This window comes from Xiphophorus couchianus, chromosome 19 (genome assembly GCF_001444195.1).
Source record: "Xiphophorus couchianus chromosome 19, X_couchianus-1.0, whole genome shotgun sequence".
NCBI lineage: Eukaryota > Metazoa > Chordata > Actinopteri > Cyprinodontiformes > Poeciliidae > Xiphophorus > Xiphophorus couchianus.
Genome location: NC_040246.1, coordinates 7,310,892 through 7,331,380, shown reverse-complemented (window position 1 = coordinate 7,331,380; position 20,489 = coordinate 7,310,892). Strand labels below are relative to the sequence as shown.

General features: G+C 38.5%; 2 protein-coding genes across 3 annotated transcripts; one reads left to right on the top strand and one right to left on the bottom strand.

Moving 5' to 3' along the window:
- Positions 1-5,371: 5,371 nt before the first annotated feature.
- On the top strand, positions 5,372-13,432 carry acvr1l (activin A receptor, type 1 like). Its single transcript, XM_028000398.1, has 10 exons — positions 5,372-5,529; positions 7,246-7,329; positions 7,930-8,172; positions 8,275-8,480; positions 8,581-8,680; positions 9,263-9,409; positions 9,500-9,775; positions 9,933-10,130; positions 10,245-10,375; positions 11,568-13,432. Exons 2-10 carry the CDS (start codon positions 7,257-7,259, stop codon positions 11,697-11,699), a joined length of 1,506 nt encoding a protein of 501 aa, XP_027856199.1. The 5' UTR covers positions 5,372-5,529; positions 7,246-7,256; the 3' UTR covers positions 11,700-13,432.
- A 360-nt stretch (positions 13,433-13,792) lies between these two features.
- d2hgdh (D-2-hydroxyglutarate dehydrogenase) lies at positions 13,793-20,036 on the bottom strand. 2 transcript variants are annotated; one of them, XM_028000396.1, is made up of 10 exons: positions 19,884-20,036; positions 19,261-19,628; positions 19,111-19,168; positions 18,208-18,347; positions 17,938-18,131; positions 17,171-17,339; positions 16,942-17,085; positions 15,996-16,138; positions 14,686-14,851; positions 13,793-14,608 (listed from the first exon to the last, which is right to left on the bottom strand). In XM_028000396.1, exons 1-10 carry the CDS (start codon positions 19,922-19,924, stop codon positions 14,346-14,348), a joined length of 1,686 nt encoding a protein of 561 aa, XP_027856197.1. In that variant the 5' UTR covers positions 19,925-20,036; the 3' UTR covers positions 13,793-14,345. The 2 variants fall into 2 exon arrangements, with proteins under 2 accessions (XP_027856197.1, XP_027856198.1); XM_028000397.1 differs by having other exon boundaries at positions 19,261-19,581; positions 19,671-20,027.
- Positions 20,037-20,489: the final 453 nt, after the last annotated feature.

The following is a 20,489-nucleotide window of genomic DNA, read 5'->3' as shown; positions in this document are numbered from 1 at the left end:
TACATAGAAAATTGCCTTTACTAAGATTATTAAGATCTTCCTTTTCTTGACAAACATGTCAGTAATCTTGCAATGAATATCTTCATTTCTTCTATTCTATTGGACTAATTGCTTACACCCTGGGTTATTGTAGTTTGTTTTTCCATTTTTACAAAGTAAAAAGGCAAAGAAGTCAGAACAGCACTTTTCAAAAAAGAAAAAAAAAAAGTTGAAAAAGTTGACTGCCTTTACTTTCTCAAAAGTAGAAGTAAAGGAAAAATGATAAAAACGCATTATATCACAGCTATATTAACTCCAGTGCAGCACATGTCATTATGTTAAAAAGAAAGCAGCTATTTCAGAGAATAAAGTTCAGTGCAGATCTTTAGCAGAAATATCAGGTTTCTGTTTATTTAAAACTTTTCTCAGTAACCTAAGTCTCCTGTCTTTACTTATTTCATCTACGACTGTTCTCACCTTTCAATGTATTCTCAACATTTAGACCGTGCTCTCGCTCCAAAGTGAGGAAGTAAATTCCCTCCACGCTCACACATTATCGTGCGTACAGTGGCTAGATGTTATAGCCAGGTGCTGCTATAGTTCTTGATGCTCCATGCCACCATGGAAACCCAGATACTTTTTGAAAGGTTTGGAAACAAGTTGGAATACTAAGCACTAATTCCACTTTTAAAAAACAAAAACAAAACAAGATCTATAAGTAAATTTGAAAAATGTAAAAACTAAAGAACAAGAAATGTAGAACAACTGTTGAAGAAGTTTGAAGGATATGTTTGTTAGGTGTTGTCTTGTTGTTAATCAGCTAGACAAAAAATAATTTCCTCTAATCTAATCCCTTGTTCAGATTTAAAACATCTCAACAAAGAAACAAACAAAGGTGAATGTAATCAAAAACATAATCAAAATCGAAAGAATGAAAAGATTGTTCCATTTCCTGGAGTTGGGAGGCTTCATTCAATCACGGCTTCGTTTTAGTGACATCTAGTGGCGACACAGGGGAAAGAAAAACAGCGTCTGACTGGCCCAATGGACTCTGTTTGGAGCATCCAGAAACATTTAATCATTTATTCTGGAATTCTCGTATCACAAGAACATTTTGGAAAGAGTGTAATAACTTTATAAATTGTAATATTGATGTTAAATGTTCGCTGAGGTATGAGCATATTATTTTTGGCTTTCATTGTAGGAATACTAAAGCAGACAAAAGACTGGCAATCAATCTAATTATTATATTTGGGAAATTTCATATTCACAAATGTAAATTTTCATCATCTTCACCTTTTTTTTTTTTTTTTTGCAGTTTTGGTTAAGGAAATCGAGTTCTACTTATCTACTATTTCTAAGAGTATGAACAAAAAAGCTGTAGACACATGAATGTTGTAGATCTCTGAATATTTTTAATTTGTCATGTCTGTAATATCTTCTATCTATTCTTTTTTTAGTTTTCATACCAATATATTTACTATTGAAAGCTACACCCTTGGCATACTTTATAATATGTTGTGTTCTGTTTCTTTTCTTTTTTTTTTTTCTTTGTAATTGTAAACAAAGATGATCCTTATTTCAAAATAAATTTAAAAAAAAACTGTTTTGGGTGAAAAAGAAAACCTCGTCACGCCTTCGTGACATGTTTATTATGTGGTGGGTAGACTACTGTATGTTGCGCTGTTTATGAAAGAGATGCTGGGGGAGAAAGTCACATGTGTTGCGATAAAGCAACGCGCATGAGCTGTGATTATGTAATTGGGACGAAAACATTTTACTGATAAGCAAACCATTCATCCACTGGTTGGACTGGTTCCCGTTCAAACATCCGTGGTGATTATGACCACAACTCATCTACTGAATTATTATAACACAAAGTGTTTCTAGACACAGTAAAGCTGCTGGACCCATCGCAACACTTTCAGGGTGTGGACTTCCACAGCAGAACTTCAACGACTGGCGTGATTAGAACCGCGTTGGTTTTTGACGTCATTGGTCACGTGACTTTTCCCGCAACAAAGCATCCCACTGTTTTGGTGTCTTTATTTAATTAATTTCATTCAGTAGTTTATTTGTTTAATTTATTATTAACATTATTAATAATATTATTAATTATAATAATGCTATGCTAATTGAGTATAATAATATTAATATTATAACAATATTATTACACATGATGCATATTAAAAAGTAATGTTATTAATACTATATATTATTGTTTTCTTCTTTATTTATTTATTATTAATAATAATTATAATAATGCAATAATAATCAATATAATATATATAAATATTAATATTATAACAATATTTTTATTATAATACATCATATATGTTAATTATTATTAGATTCTTATTATTATTCACACATGCACACAGGTGTTTGGATTCAGTCAATACAAATACCTCATTCTAGCAATGTGACAGAACATTTTTTATATTTTTGCAAATTTATTAAAAAATAGAAATCCAAGAAATCTGCGAATTAACTGATGTTTCACCTAACTCCATTTTTCTGTTCTGCTTTACGGTATGTGTCGAGATAAATTACTTAAAACCTCTAACAAAGGCAAACTTTTAAAAAATTACCTAAACCAGAATTACTTGAATTAATTTATTACACACACAACTCTGAAGAGATCAGTGAATAACTTTGATCTATTTACCTTCTATGCTCAGGAAACCTTGATATAATTATTTTATAGATCATTTAGCAAAGCACATTAGCATACAGCCAATTTAATCTTTCATTGGTTCTTAAAGTAACTCTGCAAGTTATGTTCAATACAGGTATGAAAGAACGTAAAAATATTAACCGTAAAAAAACAAAAAACAAACCAGAAAACCAAGCACTGATCAAATAAACGGGGTCATAAGGACTGTGGTAGTTTATAGGCTAAACTGGAGACTCGCCATTCAAATCCAGGGAGTCTTAAATTGTTATACGTCAACAATTTAATTAACTAGTACACATAATGTGTCTCTCTTGAATCTAAAATTCTTATATAAATTATTCACCATTGTCTCATTGATTCACAGTGTGCCTGTCATGCAAGGATTGTGCAACAATTAGAAATAAATCTGACCCAGTGCATCATGTCAGCACAAATATGTTGGTGAATCACAAGATGAGTGATTACTGTTTCAGATGGAGATGATTGAATCATCTCCATTTAAGCTGGAATTTAAGCTTAAAGTGCAGCGTTTTGACTTTCTGGCAAACTCCAGTGACTTTTGCTGTTGTTTAGCCTCATCTGCGCCGTTCAATAAACTAGTCAACCAGGAATTGCTAATCAACTAGGTTTTAGTCATTGTGAAGCAGCGTTTTACGCATTAGTGAGTATACGCTCACCCACATGAGGCAAAATGCAACACTGTTCATGTAGCTGGAACCACAGGACAGGTCACAGCTTTTTGCCTTAAGCTGTAACAGTGAATCACACCCAACACTCCTCCACTACACATAAATAATCTGATTTAGGGATAAAGAAACATTAAAACCAGTTTGTTGCTGTTTCTCTAACCTCAGAATCTTTTAGACTTAAACGTGAAATTTACATTGTATACTATTTGTTGTATACAATGTAAATGTTCTTTACACTTCATGTTTGGAGTACATTATTATATATTTACATATACTTAGTTTAATTTTTGGCAATTCGCTTAAGAGAATGACAGCATAAATGTGTGCCAGGATGAAAGCCTTAATTATTGGCATTTACATTTGTGATTGCTATATATTATGAAACTCAGCTGTTACTTTCTTTCTGTCCTTCTTTGTGTTGGTCTATCACTTGAAATCCCAATATAATACTCTTGAGTTTTATTGCTGTGACGATGAGACAAAATGGATAACTGGTTGTTGAGAGCATAGCATTAATGTGTCCACAGTGCTATGTAATAGTTTTAATCACGCCTAATTTATATTTTACTTTCTTTTCAAAGAACAGGAGTTTCTACTTATTTGGATTTGTGCTTTGTTTGGCCACTGATCAATTGTTCAAAGTCAGCGTAAGTGTGTGCCACCATGCAATTATAACTGATAACGCTGAAGATGTGTTTGGAAAGGGGAGAATAGTGGCATATTTCAAGTACAATTATAGCTTTAATCTTTCTAAAGAGAAATATGCTGAACATTTTAATCAGTACCTATTGCAGCTGGTGTGGGGTATCTTTGAGGAAAGAGCCTGAGACGTTGTCCAGGCATGCAGCTTTCACAGAGAGCCAACTCATATTCTCATTAGTTAAGCTGTGAGGCTGTTCAGCTGGGTGGGTCTGGTGTTAGGAGAGGTTCTGGAAGCTTCAAAGTGAGCAATGGGAGTGATCAAAGCATCTGGGGAAGACAGGCTCAAAAAGATGTGGTTCTTGTAAGCCCTGACCTCAGTATTCAGGCATGACTTTTGCTCAGCGTGGATGGTAGAGTCAGTGTTTGTCGCCGGAGAGGAAGATCAAGCAATGTATGTAAAGGAAGCGGTAAGATAATGGAGATTTAGCATTGCGGATTACAAAGGGTTTTGCTTCACATTGTTTTTACAGAATTAAACTTTCTTTCACAGAGGAGGAAGGAAACGAAGCTGATGCTTAGACCCTCCACCAAGAGTTTAGTGATTTATGTAAAGGTATTTTAACAGTTTTGTTCTTGGGCTGTGGGAGGAAGTCTGTACCCTGTTTCTAAATACAGAATAGATTGAAATTATTGCTCGCCTCTCACATTAGCAGTGCAATACTTTCATATCATTTATCACAAATGTCAGGGCTCCTTCTAGAGAAGGATTTCGGTGTGTATAACATTTTTGTTTAATATAAAAATAGTTTATTGTCATTTATCAACCCCAGACATTATTTATCTCTGTCAATTAAAAAAGCAGAAACATGAAGATAGGCAGAAAGTTCTATAATACATTCAAAACAAATACAAAAGCGTCAATATAGGATATGATCCATAATGACATATCAAACAAAGTTCAATCATAGGAGAACTTTCTGTGATTAATCTCACAATGGTCAGCGTTCAGATGCAGCTCAGGTGGTGAACTATGAACATAATTTAATCAATTCAATTTGAACTCGTTATCTTGTTGCATGAGACTTTGCAAAACACAGCAAATGCATGCATGTACGTTTCTTAAAATATCTAAAGTGGGTGCATGTTGGAGTTTGTAGCAAACGCTAAGCCTTTGGAGAGGAGAAGAAATCGGCTCTTTTTAGTTAAGCCGAGCAAAAATGATCCGAATCCACGAGAACACTATGACTCATTACAGCAAATATAGTTTTTAATTGAGCTGATGTTGTTTGGTGCTAAGTAACATATACCAACTGCTATCTATTCAGTCTTAATGGAGTAAAGTGTCGGAGGACTCTGCTGCCCCACAATGCTCCTCGACGTTAATGTTTTGGTGACGTCAGGAGACGAGACCAGCCAGTGGGTGGGCTGCAGCCCTGCTTCAGGACTGTTTCACGCTGCAGATGGCGTCGCTGTGAATATTTGAGCCTCGTTATGTGGACTCGCTGGGCTCCCAGAATGAGTTAGAGGGCGCACCTCCGCCAGGTATGTTGTTGTTTGAATCACCTGTCAGAGATTTAGCCCTGTGCTCCAGAGTTAGCTTAGCTCGCTGGGCTAACAGCCCGTCCGGCTGGCGCCTCTCAGGCGGCTGTGGACGGACAATAAGCCAGTCTGTGAGCGGCCCCAGCAGGCCTCCATTTACCGAGCTCTACCGTCAGGAACGTCCTGGTGGGGTTTCTGTATCAGTCTGAAAAGGTTTCTGTCGTTGGATTTAAGCTACTCGCTTCCAAGGGGAAATCTCTGCTCTGCGGAGAATCTGTTAAAGTTGGTAGAAACCAATCTGGGCAGCGATCAGCTGCACCAATGTGATACTTTGAGGTAAAACTGTTCTGTTTTAGTCGTTTTTTGTATTTGGATTTGATGCAGGCGCGATGCTAGGTTTCTGTAGCCGAGCCTGGGAGTATGTACGTTACAAACATGTTAAACTAGTTACTGTACCAAAAACAATTAATGGGAAGGGAACTTTAAAATTGTGCCACTATCAGATGTATTGGTTAAAAGTTGAGAAATAGTGTTTCTAAAAGCTGAAAATTTGAACCCTTTGAACATAGCTTCATTTCAAAATGTCTCCATTTAATGCACTGGAATGAACAATACATAATTATTAGAATACATGTTAGTTAATTGATTTGTAATCGACCCTTTAATTAGCAAAAGGGTGTTGTTACTTGAGATTATATTTGTTGAGAGCAGCTAAAATAAAATTTAAAAAGAAAATAGTTAAGCTTACATGCTTGGTTGAATGAAACTTGGTTAAATCCTGAAATTAAGGCATGTATGGTTAATCAAGCATGTGCTCATGCATCACATTTGTTGATTATTTCTATTTATTTATGCCTGTTGGTACCTAAAAACATTGAATAAAAGACTACTTGATTTGTGAAGAGCCGATTAGTTTTGTGTTCAATCAGACAGGAGTTCTGTAGGTATGTGTATTTTCTTTTTCTTTTTAGGTGATTAGTTAGGATTTCGCTACAATCCCCACTATTAAGGCAGCAAAGGTTTCCCTGACTGTTCGGTGTTTGCTCAGAACATGTGAAACAGTCCCGTACTTGAAGCTGGGTTATTGTAGGCTGAGGTAGTAAAATGAAAATTGAAATAAACTTGTTGACTCTGGGCAGGAAGCATTAAGAATCTGTTTCAAATTTAGCAGGTACTCATTTTTTATGTACCAAGATCAAAACAATAAATAAATATAGCTGTGATACTTGAATAACTTATTGCAGAACCTTAGCACAGCTTTCTAAGTTTATGTGATTATGTTTTTTATTTGGGTGTCTGTAACTCTCATAGTCCTCACCTGTCCTGAATTTGCTGCATCCCATTTGTCTATCCCACAATTTCTAAATCAAAATCTAAAAACATGACGCTTCACATCTTTAGCTTATTTTAAAGAGGACAAACTTATATTTTGATTTTCTTCTGTAATAATTCTAGTTGTTTGATGCTTAAATGGACCGTTCACATCTTAGGCTATTCAGCTGATGGCTGCCAGACTTCACGTTACCCTTAGTCTAATCAAATAGAGATTTGTATTTTCTCTGAGCCTCTGAAAGTTCACTAAAATTCTAAACTGTCCTTTTCTTTCTGTCTGAATCCATGATCATCAGAAAACAGAGGGCGGTAAATGAGATTATGCACATTGCATCTGTCCTCATTGACCTCTCTCCATCTCTGGCATCTCTTCATCTGTTTTGTTAGCATAGGGAAAGATGGGTCTTGGCAGCTTCCACGTCCTTCTGCTGCTCCTCCTGCCGGCTCTACAGGCATCAGCTGAGGACTCAGGTACTCTTTTGCATCTTCTTTATCTTCAGTGAAGGTTTTTATGCATTAGTGTGCAAATGTAGCCGTCAATTACAAACTGAAGGTTTTAACATTTTGTCCTGTCACAACTGCTAACTTTAGTGCATTTTAGTGAAATTTTATGTGATGGAGCAACACAAAGTGGCTCCTAATTATTAAGCGGAAGAAATTATTTTATTTAATTTTTTATTAATTTATTAATTAAATTACTAAGAAAAACAAAACTGTGTTCCAGATTTTTTCACAAGTACAATTCTGAAAAGTATCTCAGAGATGATATCCCAAATAACTGGACATCTCACAGAGTGGTGATCAACCTAACCAGTCAGCCAAGGCTACAATGATATCTGATAGTTTAAATCAAATGATGTGATTCAATTGTCTACTATATATTTTCCCAATAAAATGTGTGGGGATTAAAAATGTGACAAAATGTGAAAACTGCAAGATGTCAGGTGAAGATGTGATGACTTTTGTTTAGGTTTTTTAAAACATAAAAATATTTATTTCTGGAGAGGTTTTTCCCTCAGATTATTTGAGTCCTTTCATTGTGTGTCGGACCTAACCTCATGTCTTTTACAGAAGGACACCTGATGTGTCTTTGCGAAGGCTCCAAATGTCCTCAGACCCCAGAGTGTCGAGGCACCCGGTGCTTCTCCTCGATTAAAGTGAGCGGCGGCGAGGTGTTGCTGGAGCATGGCTGTTTTAAAGAGCGACTGCAGTGCTTCACGGCGCCGTCCTTCCATCAAGCCGTCCACTGCTGCTCCAAGCACATGTGCAACGGAAACACCACAAGGAGCTTCCTGATGTCGCTTCTTATATCAGGTCAGACAGCAAGGAGTCGGACAGTGAATCAGAACGAGTGCCGTACCGGATAACGAAGGTTGTCATAAGCATCCTCTCCTTTTTTTCTCTGTTTTCCCACAGCCCCTGAAGGGGAACCGGTTCGGTACCGGGTGGAGACGTTGGCTCTCTTTGTGCTCGCCCCAGTGGTGGTTCTGGTCCTGCTGTCTGTGGTGTCGGTTCTGGCCTGCAGGAGGCTCCACCGTGGCCGCCTCCAGAGACTGCAAGAGTTTGACACTGAGCAGGGAGATGGTCTCATCACCTCCAATGTGGGAGACAGCACTTTAGCTGTAAGAGTTGTACAGATTAATAATAAAAAAAAAACCCAAAAAGTCATAGTGAACTAGGACAGGATTCAGTCTGAGCATCTGCTCGTCTTTTCTCCTGCAGGATCTTTTGGATCACTCGTGCACTTCAGGCAGTGGTTCAGGTCTTCCCTTCCTCGTCCAGAGAACTGTAGCCAGGCAGATCAGCCTGGTGGAGTGTGTTGGTAAGCGGACTTAGACTTCTCTGATTAGCCATGTTTCAATTTAGCCGTGTTTTCTTCTACTAGTTTGAAGCAACTCAACCAGGATATGTAGGAAGTTTTTAGTTTTGTGCCTCTAGTAAGGCACAAACCTACCAGTGAATGAAAGCATTTTATTATTCAGTTTAATTAATATTTGGCAAGTGAAACAGAGAGTCCATATTGTGCCATCACACATCAAGCAGGTGAATGCATGTAACTTTTTCACTGTAGTGACAAAAAGCATCACATATCTACATATTAATATCAAAATTGTAATTAACTCTAATAATAAAAAATTTTTGGGACAAAACAATAATCACTTTCAGTGTAGAAACATTTTGTGTGTTTTTTTTTATTTTTATTTTTAATTTATTTAGCTGTTTCCGTCAAATTAAAACTTTTTCTAACACGTGTCTTCAAAATGCGCGTAAAAAAAACCCCTGATGGAAACAAATTGAGTTTGCCATACCTAATAAATTGAATATTGGTTGCTTTTCCACTTTTTTCGTTCAGCCATTTTCCGAGTATAGTTCCTGAATAGAAAAAATACTCTCTGTGTTTCAGGTAAGGGGCGATATGGAGAGGTGTGGCGCGGTCAGTGGCAAGGGGAGAACGTTGCCGTGAAAATCTTTTCCTCCAGAGACGAAAAGTCTTGGTTCAGGGAGACGGAGATCTACAACACTGTGATGCTAAGGCATGAGAACATTCTTGGTGAGCTAAACCTGAACTACCGAACCAAAATAGATGGATGAAAGAATCAAGTGTTCATAGTTCTTAGTTTGGTTTGCTCGTTTCTCCCAGGATTTATGGCGTCCGACATGACTTCTCGAAACTCCAGCACTCAGCTGTGGCTCATCACTCAATACCATGAAAACGGCTCGCTGTACGACTACCTGCAGCGAGTTGCGGTGGAGACGTCGGAGGGCTTGGCGATGGCGGCGTCGATCGCCAACGGCCTAGTTCACCTGCACACCGAGATCTTTGGCACGGAGGGAAAACCCGCCATTGCACACCGAGACCTGAAGAGCAAAAACATTCTGGTGACTAAGGAACTGCGCTGCTGCATTGCAGACCTTGGTTAGTTTTTATTCCACTACTTCATCTCCCGTAATTTATTTTTTTTATATAACAGATTCTGCCCTTATCAAACCTTGACGGGTTTGTAGACTGTGTAATTAATATAGCTTTCCTTTTCTTTCTGCTCTTTTGCTGTGATTCTGTTTCTAATGTACAGGGCTGGCTGTGACACACACTCAGGCTGACAACCTGCTGGATGTGGGCAACAATCCCAAGGTTGGCACCAAACGCTATATGGCACCTGAAGTGCTGGATGAAACCATTCAGACCGACTGCTTCGACGCCTACAAGAGGGTTGACATATGGGCCTTCGGACTGGTGCTGTGGGAGATAGCGCGGCGCACGTACAGCAACGGTGAGCGCCATGTGTGAACCTCGGGTGCCAGGGTGACGCAATCGTTCCAACTTCTGTGTAGACTAGAATAGTTTTTGTAATTTCGCTCTCTTTTTTTTTTGTTGTTGAGTGCAGGTATCGTCGAAGAGTACAGACCTCCCTTTTACGATCAGGTGCCAAACGACCCCAGCTTTGAGGACATGAGGAAAGTGGTGTGTGTGGAGCAGCAGAGGCCTTTCATTCCTAATCGCTGGTTTTCAGATCCGGTAAGAAAAAGAAAAACCTTTTTCTTCTTGCCTTTTTTTACTCATATTTGTCACAAAGACGCAAATTAGAAAATAAATTGCTTTAAGAGCATCTAAGGAAGCAACTTTAGTAAAACAGCACAAAACTACAATGACTTACCGTATTTTCCGCACTATAAGGCACACCTAAAAACCTTCCAATTTTCTCAAAAGCCGAGAGTGCGCCTTATAATCCGGTGCGCCTTATATATGGACCAATATTGAGCCACAACAGGTCTTGCAACTACGGTAAGCAGCCGCCGACTTCATTTTCCCCCGTAGAAGAAGAAGCGCACGGTGCATGCTGGGTTTTGTGTAAAGACCCCAAAATGGCTCCTATTAATAGACACGCTTACGACGCAGAGTTTGAGCTCAAGGCGATCAGTCACACAGTAGAACACGGGAATAGAGCAGCAGCAAGAGAATTTAACATGAACGAATCAAAGGTGCGGAAGTGGATATATATTGTGATTGCACTAACGTTTGATTAACCGTAACAGCATCAGACTGTTTTTTACGTGTTTATTGAATCGAGGAAAAGTTCCCCTCCACTATATGTTATACCTTGCTGTTGTTAAAAGATAAACTGTGTCACGAAAATACCACGTCACTTACTTTACCTCGGGGAAAATAATAAAACAGCTGTTTATTCATTTTGGGAATGAATGGAGTTTTCAGAACGCTGGTTTGTAATCTATTAATAAAGTTCGACTGACCTATCTGACTGTTTTGTTGACAGTCCCTTTATTGCAGCTCCATCTAATGGATGCATAACGTAACTCCAGCCTCTACTGTAGCGTCTATTCTATGCGCCTTATATATGAAAAAAGTTTTAAAATAGGCCATTCATTGAAGGTGCGCCTTATAGTGCGGAAAATACGGTAGTTCTGTTTTAAGTGCTCTATCTTTAGTTTTTCTTAAGTTGCTTTACTGGCTTTGCAACTGCAACCTTAACACTAGTGTCAGGTTTGCACTGCCCTATTAGATGTCAAGAGGCTTTGCCATATAAGCTTATGAGCCTAGCCTTCTTAAAAATTTTTATTAAATAAAAATTTCATACCCATAAGAACTAAACAGTTTTCTGATGCAATCATCCATAGGATTGTTTTTATCTGAAGGCTGTAGTGAATACATTGATTGTGGAGTTTCCTCTAACACACGCTGTCTCCCTCAGACACTCTCTGCTCTGGTTAAGCTGATGAAGGAGTGTTGGTACCAGAACCCCTCTGCCAGACTCACAGCGCTGCGCATCAAGAAGACCCTTGACAAGATCCACAGCTCCCTGGAGAAGGGCAAGGACTCATGAGACGGAAGCGCCTGTGTGATGTCAGAGGCTTGACTTCGACATGAGCTTGGAGTTTGTTGAAACAAGAGGCAATCTGAAGGATGGAGATGGACAGGAAAGCTTCTATCCTTCTCTTGCTCTTCCTTTCTCTGTTGTTGCCTTCCACCAACATCCCTCTGTTTGACTTGAAGACATTTGGAGCCGTCGCATTTGAACAAACCAGCCGTAGCCGTGCGAGTTACCGCCGCAGACTGTTACAGAGTGTGAAGGGTTGGCATATTATAGTACCCAATCATACCGCTTCAATGCACAGTTTACACGGCTCTGGGTCTGGCCTTTCTACACACAAAACACTACATGCTGAGTCCAATATCTGATCTCCAGCCAAGCATTTTCTCTGGCATGCGTTTGTGGCATTCTGCTGAGAGACAATCAGATTTTACTTCACTCACTCGGCGTGATTTGAACAAGCCAACGAATACTCAACATGTTCACTTACTAAAGGAGAAGAGCCAATAGAATCAAAACTTTTTAGTCCGTTTTAAAAATAATATTTATGTATTGAACCTCCACTGTTACCACACTACTGAGGATTTATGTAAGACTGGTGTATGATGATGATGATGTGTGCAAGTGATTGTGAACATATATAGGCATTAACGCTATTGGACTGTAACTATTGTCACTACCAAGTAGGAAATAATTTGAGAAATGCAGAACGTTTAACTTTTTGATATTGAGAAATGAGATGAAACAGGATGTGGGTGAGTATAAAGAGAGGAGAACACTATGTTGTTTGTGAAGTTTGAATTACATTCTCAATTGGGAAGAATATTATATTAATTTGGGGCTTTTAATTGTTTGTTTTAATTGTTCTGTGATGGAATGAATAGACAACATACTTCACTGATTATTAAAGACAAGAATTAGGTGCAGAAGTTTAAACTTACGCAACATTTTACCAGGAGCAGGATTCCAATGAATACATATATGCACAGTACTTTGCAGCATTTTGTAGTTTATAGTCGGTTTACTGGGCGTTTCAAATGGTCAGTGAAACCAAACACACACCAAGACTGGTTTTAGATTGGATGAAGCAGGCTAACAGTTAGCTCCTTAATTATATAAAACATTTTTGAATAATGCTTAAAATCCAGGTCCACACGGAAACTCAACCAATTTAAATAAACTCAAATATTTTTCACAAGAAGGGCAGTCAAATGTGCAACTCTTAATTTCTGCTTTAACTTGGCATACGGATTTAGAAAACTTGTGAAGGTGTAATTATCTAAAAAAACCGTTTTCCACAAACATTAAGATGTATATGTTGAGTAAAAAAAAATGCCATTTATAATATTTGTCAGTGTCACTATAGGGACTTGTGAATGAATGAATAAAAGAGTTCATAGCAAACAGACTTCAGATTAAGTTCATAATCTAGTTTCCTGAAAAAAAAAAATCCATGTAAGGTTTTATTTTTTTTAAATAAAGCTTCTAGCTGATGCCTGTTGTATTAGAAGTTAGATATTTTAGTTGTAGTTTTTTAATGCCTTGACCACCTTGCCATGTTTAAAAGCTTTTTATGCTGCATTAAACATATTACAGGCACATTGTGACTGAATTACCTCCCAAATCAGTGGCACAGGACATATTGATAGTGTGATAACAATTACATATCTTGTATATGTATATCTGTATGTATACTTTTGAACCATGTGTTGATTGCAGAAAACTAAAGCCAAATTGGTGCTCCAGCCTTTTTTTTCCCTGCCATACAATGAAGTTGTCAAATCAAAAATCATTAAAAGCCCCAAAATAACATTTTAAATGTCCATATGGAAGGTATAGAAACTTCTGACCTAAACTATAAGCAAGTGAATTTAGTAAGATCTAATATCTTGCATTAAGACAATGAAACACACTCTCTCTGCCTTGCATACTTGGTTAAATGTTCGAAACTCGAGCAGAAAGGAATAGACAGGATCTGCTGGTGTTAAGCTACTTTTTCCTTTTTCTGTCATTCAGACGACAGCGGCTGATTTTTCACTTGTCCTCAGTAATGCGATGGAGCAGAAGCCGACTAAATAACTGGAGGGAAAAGAAAACACTCCATATTCATCGGACACTTATTTATATTTCTGATTCAAAACTAAAACATTGCCTAGGTGTACAAAGAAATAAGCTCAGAAGTGCTGGCTTTGCTTTGAAGAAAAATACCGCTTTGTCTTTTTTTTTTATATGTAATAAAACATTTACTGCATTCTTGATTGACGATTAACTGATTATTGCAATTTTAGTGTCTAAGCTTTTCTCAATTTCATTCAACTTCAATCTGAAGCAAATACACACCTATAAGACATTATCCGATCTCTCTACTCTGGTGCATCATGATGGCCCTCTAGTGGAAGCCAAAAGGTTACACTAACATGCATAATTAACAGTTTCTTTTCTTTTTTTTCTGAGCCACACTGAAAGGTCTGCCCTGTCCTTTTTAAAGCTACACATAAGCAAGTCAAAGTGAATGTTAGACTGCAACTTTACCAAAAAGATCTCATTGTTGTTTTAGTGCAAAAGTGGCAGCTCTGAACTACAAACATACAAAGAAGATTGCAGACAATGTGGCAGATACGCTGTAAAGGATGGCTTCTGGAATATTTCTATTTGAAATCACTTTAGATCATCTGGTAACGTCTTATACGGGTTCAGGATACCTTTGGGGTCCAGCAACGTCTTCATTTTACCCATGATGGCCACAGTTGGCCTTGATTTACTGTAATAGATGTAATTCCTTTTTTTAAGGCCCAGTCCATGTTCTGCGCTGATGCTGCCCTGAAATCTGGCCGTCCATTCGTAGACGAACGGCTCAATGGACGCCAGCAGGGCGGGATCCTTTGCAGAAGAGGTGATATTAAGGTGGAGGTTGCCGTCACCTACAAGGGGAAGTGAGAGGAAGGGTGAGAATAGGACGGAAAACCTCCTGACTCATCCTCCCATACTGTGATCTTACCTACGTGTCCGTATCCCACCACGCTCCTGGCTCGCTCTCCCAAATGCTGCCTCATGTCCGTCACCAGCTGGTAGATCCGCTCCACCGGAAGGGAGATGTCGTACTTGTAGGTGAAGCCGTCGTGAGTCAGCGCCTCGGTGACACGTTCACGCATTGACCACAGCGTCTGGAGCGGTGGAAATGGAAAGTCTGAATAAGTCATTCAGCTCTCAAAACTAATGTTCTAAAGCAGCAGCAGGAGGAAACACGGCTTTACTTTCGTTAATATAAAAAAGGAAAGAAAGGTTCCCAAGAATATTACCATTATGAGCCATAATTCTATATAATTTTCATTCATTTTAAAATATGAAATACACTGTGAATTTATGGCAGATGTGTCTACAGTGTTCGGGCTTTAAATATGACACCTGGAAGAAAGACAAAATATGAAGGACAGGGTGACATTTGGAAAGGTGTACGAAAAAAAGCAGGGAAGAAGTAAGAAAGGGATGACAAAAAAGAAAGGCATGAATTGACACCCAATATGGGATAGGGAATAAAGTTACAATATAAATATTTTCTCATACTTATCCAGACAATATAGATTGTCCAAAACAAGAAGCTCCCATGAGGTTGATAACTATTTACAGTGGGAGCAGAGAAAATGACATGTGTTTTATAAGAATACATGCTAGTTGAGATTTTTTTTTAAAAGAAACGTAGCTTGTTTTTATCATTAGCATATTATCTTAGCTTTTAGCACGGTTATCATTACAAAAGCAGACATTTGAAAGCTTACTGCCTGGAAAAAGTTCAAATGTTGAGCTTCCCATCAAAAAGCCAAAGATGGGTTGACTTCAGTCACTGGTTGATTTCTCTGTGTGTCTAGTTCAAAAGGACCGTCTGCAGCGGTTTAATTTTGAAGGAACATCAACATAAACACCTGAACCAAAAGTTTTTCAGCTGATTCCTGCACTGTGATCAGATGATCTTTGATCAGCGTTGATTACTTCACTCATTTAAAGTTTTGAGTGGTGTATTGCAGTGGTTTTGAGACATTTTTCAGGGGTTGCTTTGACTCTCCACTCAGTGACTCAGAATAGACCACAGTGTCTGAGTTTGTTAGAATGAAAACACAAGTCACCCACTGCAGGACTGTAGGCGTCTAATGTGCTTTTAATAGTCCAGAGACACAAGAACCGCTCTACGATGCAAAGATATAGGAGTCTGGATTAAAAATAATTTGTTCATCCTTATTATTTTATGTCACATTTGGTTGAATGGGTGAACCCATAAATGTGAAGATGTGAAGTTTAAGAACATCCCCTTACCTTTATTTTTGATTCCTCGGTTGCTACAGTACCATCTGTAACTAATAACGACGTCATTGCTTCCTCTAAAAAGTTGTGGAGCTTCTGTGAGTCGTGGTCTGAGTCAGATCCAGATGTTTCGATGACAATGTAAAAGGGGCAATCTGCACAACAGAAAACATGTATCCTGTAAAAGAATTCAGAGCACTAGAACTTTTAGCACATTTTGTCATATTACAACCACTGTCTTCAATAGATGTGACTGGAATTATACGTCATGCCTCAACGCAAAGTAGTAGCACATACTGTACATGTGAAGTGGAAATAAAATGATTTAAATAGTACAATTTTACACATAAAAATAAATAAAAAAATGTGTAAATGTAAGCCTGTGGAGTTGTGCAATTAAAATGAACTCAATAATTTTCAATTCTGACCAATTTTGTTTACAGAGAAATCATAATTAATTTTATTTTACACATAATTGTGTTTATTTTAGATATTTTAAATATCTTTCTGTTCCTGTTCCAAAGAGCTGAGTGCTCTTTACAAAATTAAGGTTTATTCATCTTTGAGAGGGAGAATTTGCATTATTACGTTATTATCAATATATTACTTGAAAACAGTCTCAAAATGATAATATAAATGTTTATCACAATAATTACAGGGACAATTAATGAAGGCAAAATCTGTTGTCATCTGTGTTCAACCCTGTTTCTTGATTTTTTCCCCCCCAAAAAAGTCCAGCGCAACCTGCTCTGTTCAGGGCTAGGATTTCATTCCTAGTAAAAGTAGCCAAGAGGTCCATGGTAACTGGAAGAGCAGCAGCTGCATCCATTACCTTCTGTTGGTACGTCACATAAATTCCCAATAAAATACACTGAAGCTAGTGGTTGTAACATGAAAGAATTTAAAAGAGTTGTACAAGTTATGTGTTTTTATAAACTACTGGCATGTGTGTGCATACCAGAGATAGGATTGGCCAGCTTCAGGTGTGTGTTCAGCAGCCTCATACACTCACTATCCAGGAACTCGAAGGCTGACAGGATTTCTCCCAGCATGCCTTTGCAGAGCTGAAAGCTTTTCAGCAGCTGGTCAAAGGTTTCACAGCCTACAACGGAAAGCAGAAACACTCACTGCTCTGCCGAACCGCTGTCGTTTTTACACCCAGGGGACGAACGCGGAGAAACTCCTACCCAGGAAAACAACATTAACGGATTTTGGCTTTCGAGGGCAAAGGATGGAGACCGCAGTGATGACGCCCAAAGTGCCCTCTGAACCAATGAACAGCTGCTTGAGGTCATATCCTGTGTTATCCTTCCGCAGCGTGGACAAACAGTCCAGCACCTGTCCATCTGCCAGCACCTAAACAAGACATGCATTAAGAATTTGAGCATTGGGTCAAATACTGCACAATCCTCACAAAAACAAACGATGTCAGATGTAAAAGCCACATCTGTAACAGGGTTTTATTTTAACAATATTATAGTTGTGAAGTTTGTCAAAATTAGTTTAGTTTTCACGTTCATTTTGTTGAGGCAAAACATTTTTTTTTTCTCCTGACTTCTATGTTGACGCTTGGTGGTTACCATGGCAACCAGTAACAGTCAGCTCCTCCCCTTCTTCTGTGTTTAATTTACAAGTATTCCATTTTAACATACATTAGAAAAATGTAGTTACATACAGCGTTTCATGGGTAATTTTGCCATGTTTTATATTTGTTTTTACCCGTTATTATTATTAATGTTGTACTTTTTAGCTGTGTTTAATTTTACAACTTCTATCAACTGTTCATTGGGAACCATTGCTCTGTAGTCTGTTTCTTTTTCTTAATTGCATTTTATTTAATGCATAGGGGTATAAACAGCTGGACTGATGTTAACCACCAACGTGATTTTCTCTCTCGTTAGAATAAACACAGTGAACCCGAGTGCGTTTGTTGTGGGCTCACATATCCACTCACAACTTCCAGGCCTAGCACAGTCCCGCGCAGGGAGCCGTATCGGAGCAGCCGCAGACCGCCTGCGTTGGTTGCCACGTTGCCCCCGATCTGGCAGCTGCCCTTTGCTCCAAGATCCAGTGGCATGATGTAGTCTCTCTCCTCCAGGTAGAGGGACAAGTTCTCCAACACACAACCTGCCTGACAGGTCAGAATACCTGAGGAGAAGAATCTAAAGGGTTATTGTTCAAGTGACCTTTCTTAAAGCGGTGGCTGGTTTAGGTTGAACCTTACCAGAGATTTTATCAAAGGAAAGTATGTTGTTCATGAGAGAGGTGGAGAGGATGATCTCGTCATACACAGGCACGCTACCACCGACTAGACCAGTATTGCCTCCTTGAGGGTTCACTGCCAGGTTGCGACTTTGACAGTAACTAAAGAAGGAAAACAAAAGTCCTCATGAAAAATGACAATACGTTTACAGGGCCTTGCATAAATATCCACAGTCCTTGAGTTTCTATCCCATTTTGTCACATATTGACACACCTAAACAAAACAGTACATAACTTTAAAGACAAAGTATTTGTTGGGTTAAAAAAAACAACTTAAAAGTGTGTTGTGGATTTTTATTCTGCCTCTTGTGGTCATCCTTCAGGATCTCCATTCATCTTCCCATTAAGAGAGCAGTTTCTATAACTCCTCCTGAAAAAAGCCTTCCCACAAAATTATGTTATCACCATTGGAGTGAAGCAGTTAAGGTGATATTCAGTTGTTTGTTTTTATTTGCTCGTAGACCAAAAGATGGGCCTGCAAATGTGGTTTCATCTAGCTTCTAGGTTTACTACACAGCTTGTAATAAATTTCTTATTGCTTTCAACCACTGCGCTCTCAAAAGCAGAATATGCTAGGTATATGACTAATAGTTGTCCTGTAGATTGGTCTTGCTCTCTCAAGCTCCTCCGGAGTTACAATAGGCCTCTTGGATGCTTTTCTTATCAATGTTCTCCTTTTGCCATCATGTCAGTGTAGCTGACCAGTCAGGTCTTGGTGGGCTTTCAGCAATTTTCAGATTTTTAAAAAATATTAAAAAATAACCTTCTCTCCACTTCAAATTTGTGCAGTGTGTTCAAATGTTATATTTTTAAAGCGATAAAATATGGAACAATAGCTCAAAGCATTATATAGTCACTAATATACCTGAGAATTTGTGACACTTCCTGCGTTGTCTGAGGTCTCAGCAACACTTCACTTGACCCTGCAGGACTCAAACACAAGCATCTAAACATGCAATAAATTAACCAAATGAAGTAAAAAAAAAAAAAAAAGACATGCAATTCTGGGATTCACCTCTCACAGACTTCAGCCAGTCCTCATTACTGGACTGCACCAGGTCTGGGTCAGTGATGGCCCTGCCTGGCAGCGTCTTCCTGAAAAAGGTCAAATCCTCCACAGTTACCCTGGAGAAAGGCAGCCTCTGTGGAGCAGCGGCCGGTGACGACGCGGATCCACCTGGTCCGAGGTGAAGCTCACGGGAGAAGGTCGCACTTTGTGGACAGCGGCCCCTGAGAAGAAGCTGCACCTGGAGGTCAACAGGTGGGAGTCCCGCTCTGGACAGGAGACTCAGCGATGTCCTCAGCTTTTGTGTCGTCTGGAAAACTCCAAACATGACTGAGAAGACGGGACGAGGAGGTGTGGATAGAAGCCACAGAAAAAAAGTGGGAAGAAAATCACATATTTGCATGTTTTTTTTTTCTTACCTAGTAGTGATACAAGGAAAGTTAGGTGAGTTATAACAATTATGTTAAAAATTACAGTCGCTACTAGTAATGCAAAATTTCTTTCTTGAAATGGTCATACACCAAGCGGTCCGACTGAATAAAATTGCTGGTCTCACACCTGCATTATTAGCTTGGAGTGTTTTATCACTGCCCTTAAATCACTTAATACATTAAAAAACATGTTTAACCCACCGTAAGCGTTCATTTCGCGTGCGTCTGTATTTTCCCTTCATATCACCCTGAGCTGTCTCACATAAAATTCAAGGACAGCTTAGTATTTTACAGATTTCAATTTGTTTACCACTAGCATGCTAACAAAAGCCGGAAGTTGTTACCAGGGCAAAAAGCTCCGGGGCAGCCAATCAAGAGGCTGCTCGCACATTCAGCCAATAGGCGAGGCTTCAGTTGTAACTGAACAGCCAATCATTGCTTACTATTTCAGTTTGGCTTTATTTTTGTTTTGTTTTTTAAATTGAAAGTCTTCCATTTAATACAAATAAATGGAGCAATTTCTTTCCAATGTTCTTCAAATTATAACATTTAACTTTTGTAAGTCTTCTTTTTCCGTGTAACTTTTTTAAGCATATTTTTTTATTGTAAAAAGCATATTTATGGGTGTTCCATAATTAATATAAATACTCCAAAACCTTTATTTTTTGCTCCAGTGCAACTACTGCTGCAAAAGTGGATGGAATTACAAAGAACTCCCTTTCAGTTCTTTTAACTTCACCTCAGATCAACAGTCGGATGGTTGAAGGCTTGACCAGGTGTGTGTTTCTGGTAGGACAATGACCCAAA

Excerpts from the sequence above, each read along its gene's own strand:
- d2hgdh (XM_028000396.1), bottom strand. The coding sequence starts at position 19,924 with ATGAAGGGAAAATACAGACGCACGCGAAATGAACGCTTACG. Across the intron at positions 16,139-16,941 it reads GCTGGCCAATCCTATCTCTG|ATTGCCCCTTTTACATTGTC; the intron begins GTATGCACACAC and ends TCTGTTGTGCAG. Across the intron at positions 14,852-15,995 it reads CCGAGGAATCAAAAATAAAG|ACGCTGTGGTCAATGCGTGA; the intron begins GTAAGGGGATGT and ends CCACCGCTCCAG.
- acvr1l (XM_028000398.1), top strand. The coding sequence starts at position 7,257 with ATGGGTCTTGGCAGCTTCCACGTCCTTCTGCTGCTCCTCCTGCCGGCT. Across the intron at positions 8,681-9,262 it reads CAGCCTGGTGGAGTGTGTTG|GTAAGGGGCGATATGGAGAG; the intron begins GTAAGCGGACTT and ends TCTGTGTTTCAG. Across the intron at positions 10,131-10,244 it reads GCGGCGCACGTACAGCAACG|GTATCGTCGAAGAGTACAGA; the intron begins GTGAGCGCCATG and ends TGTTGAGTGCAG.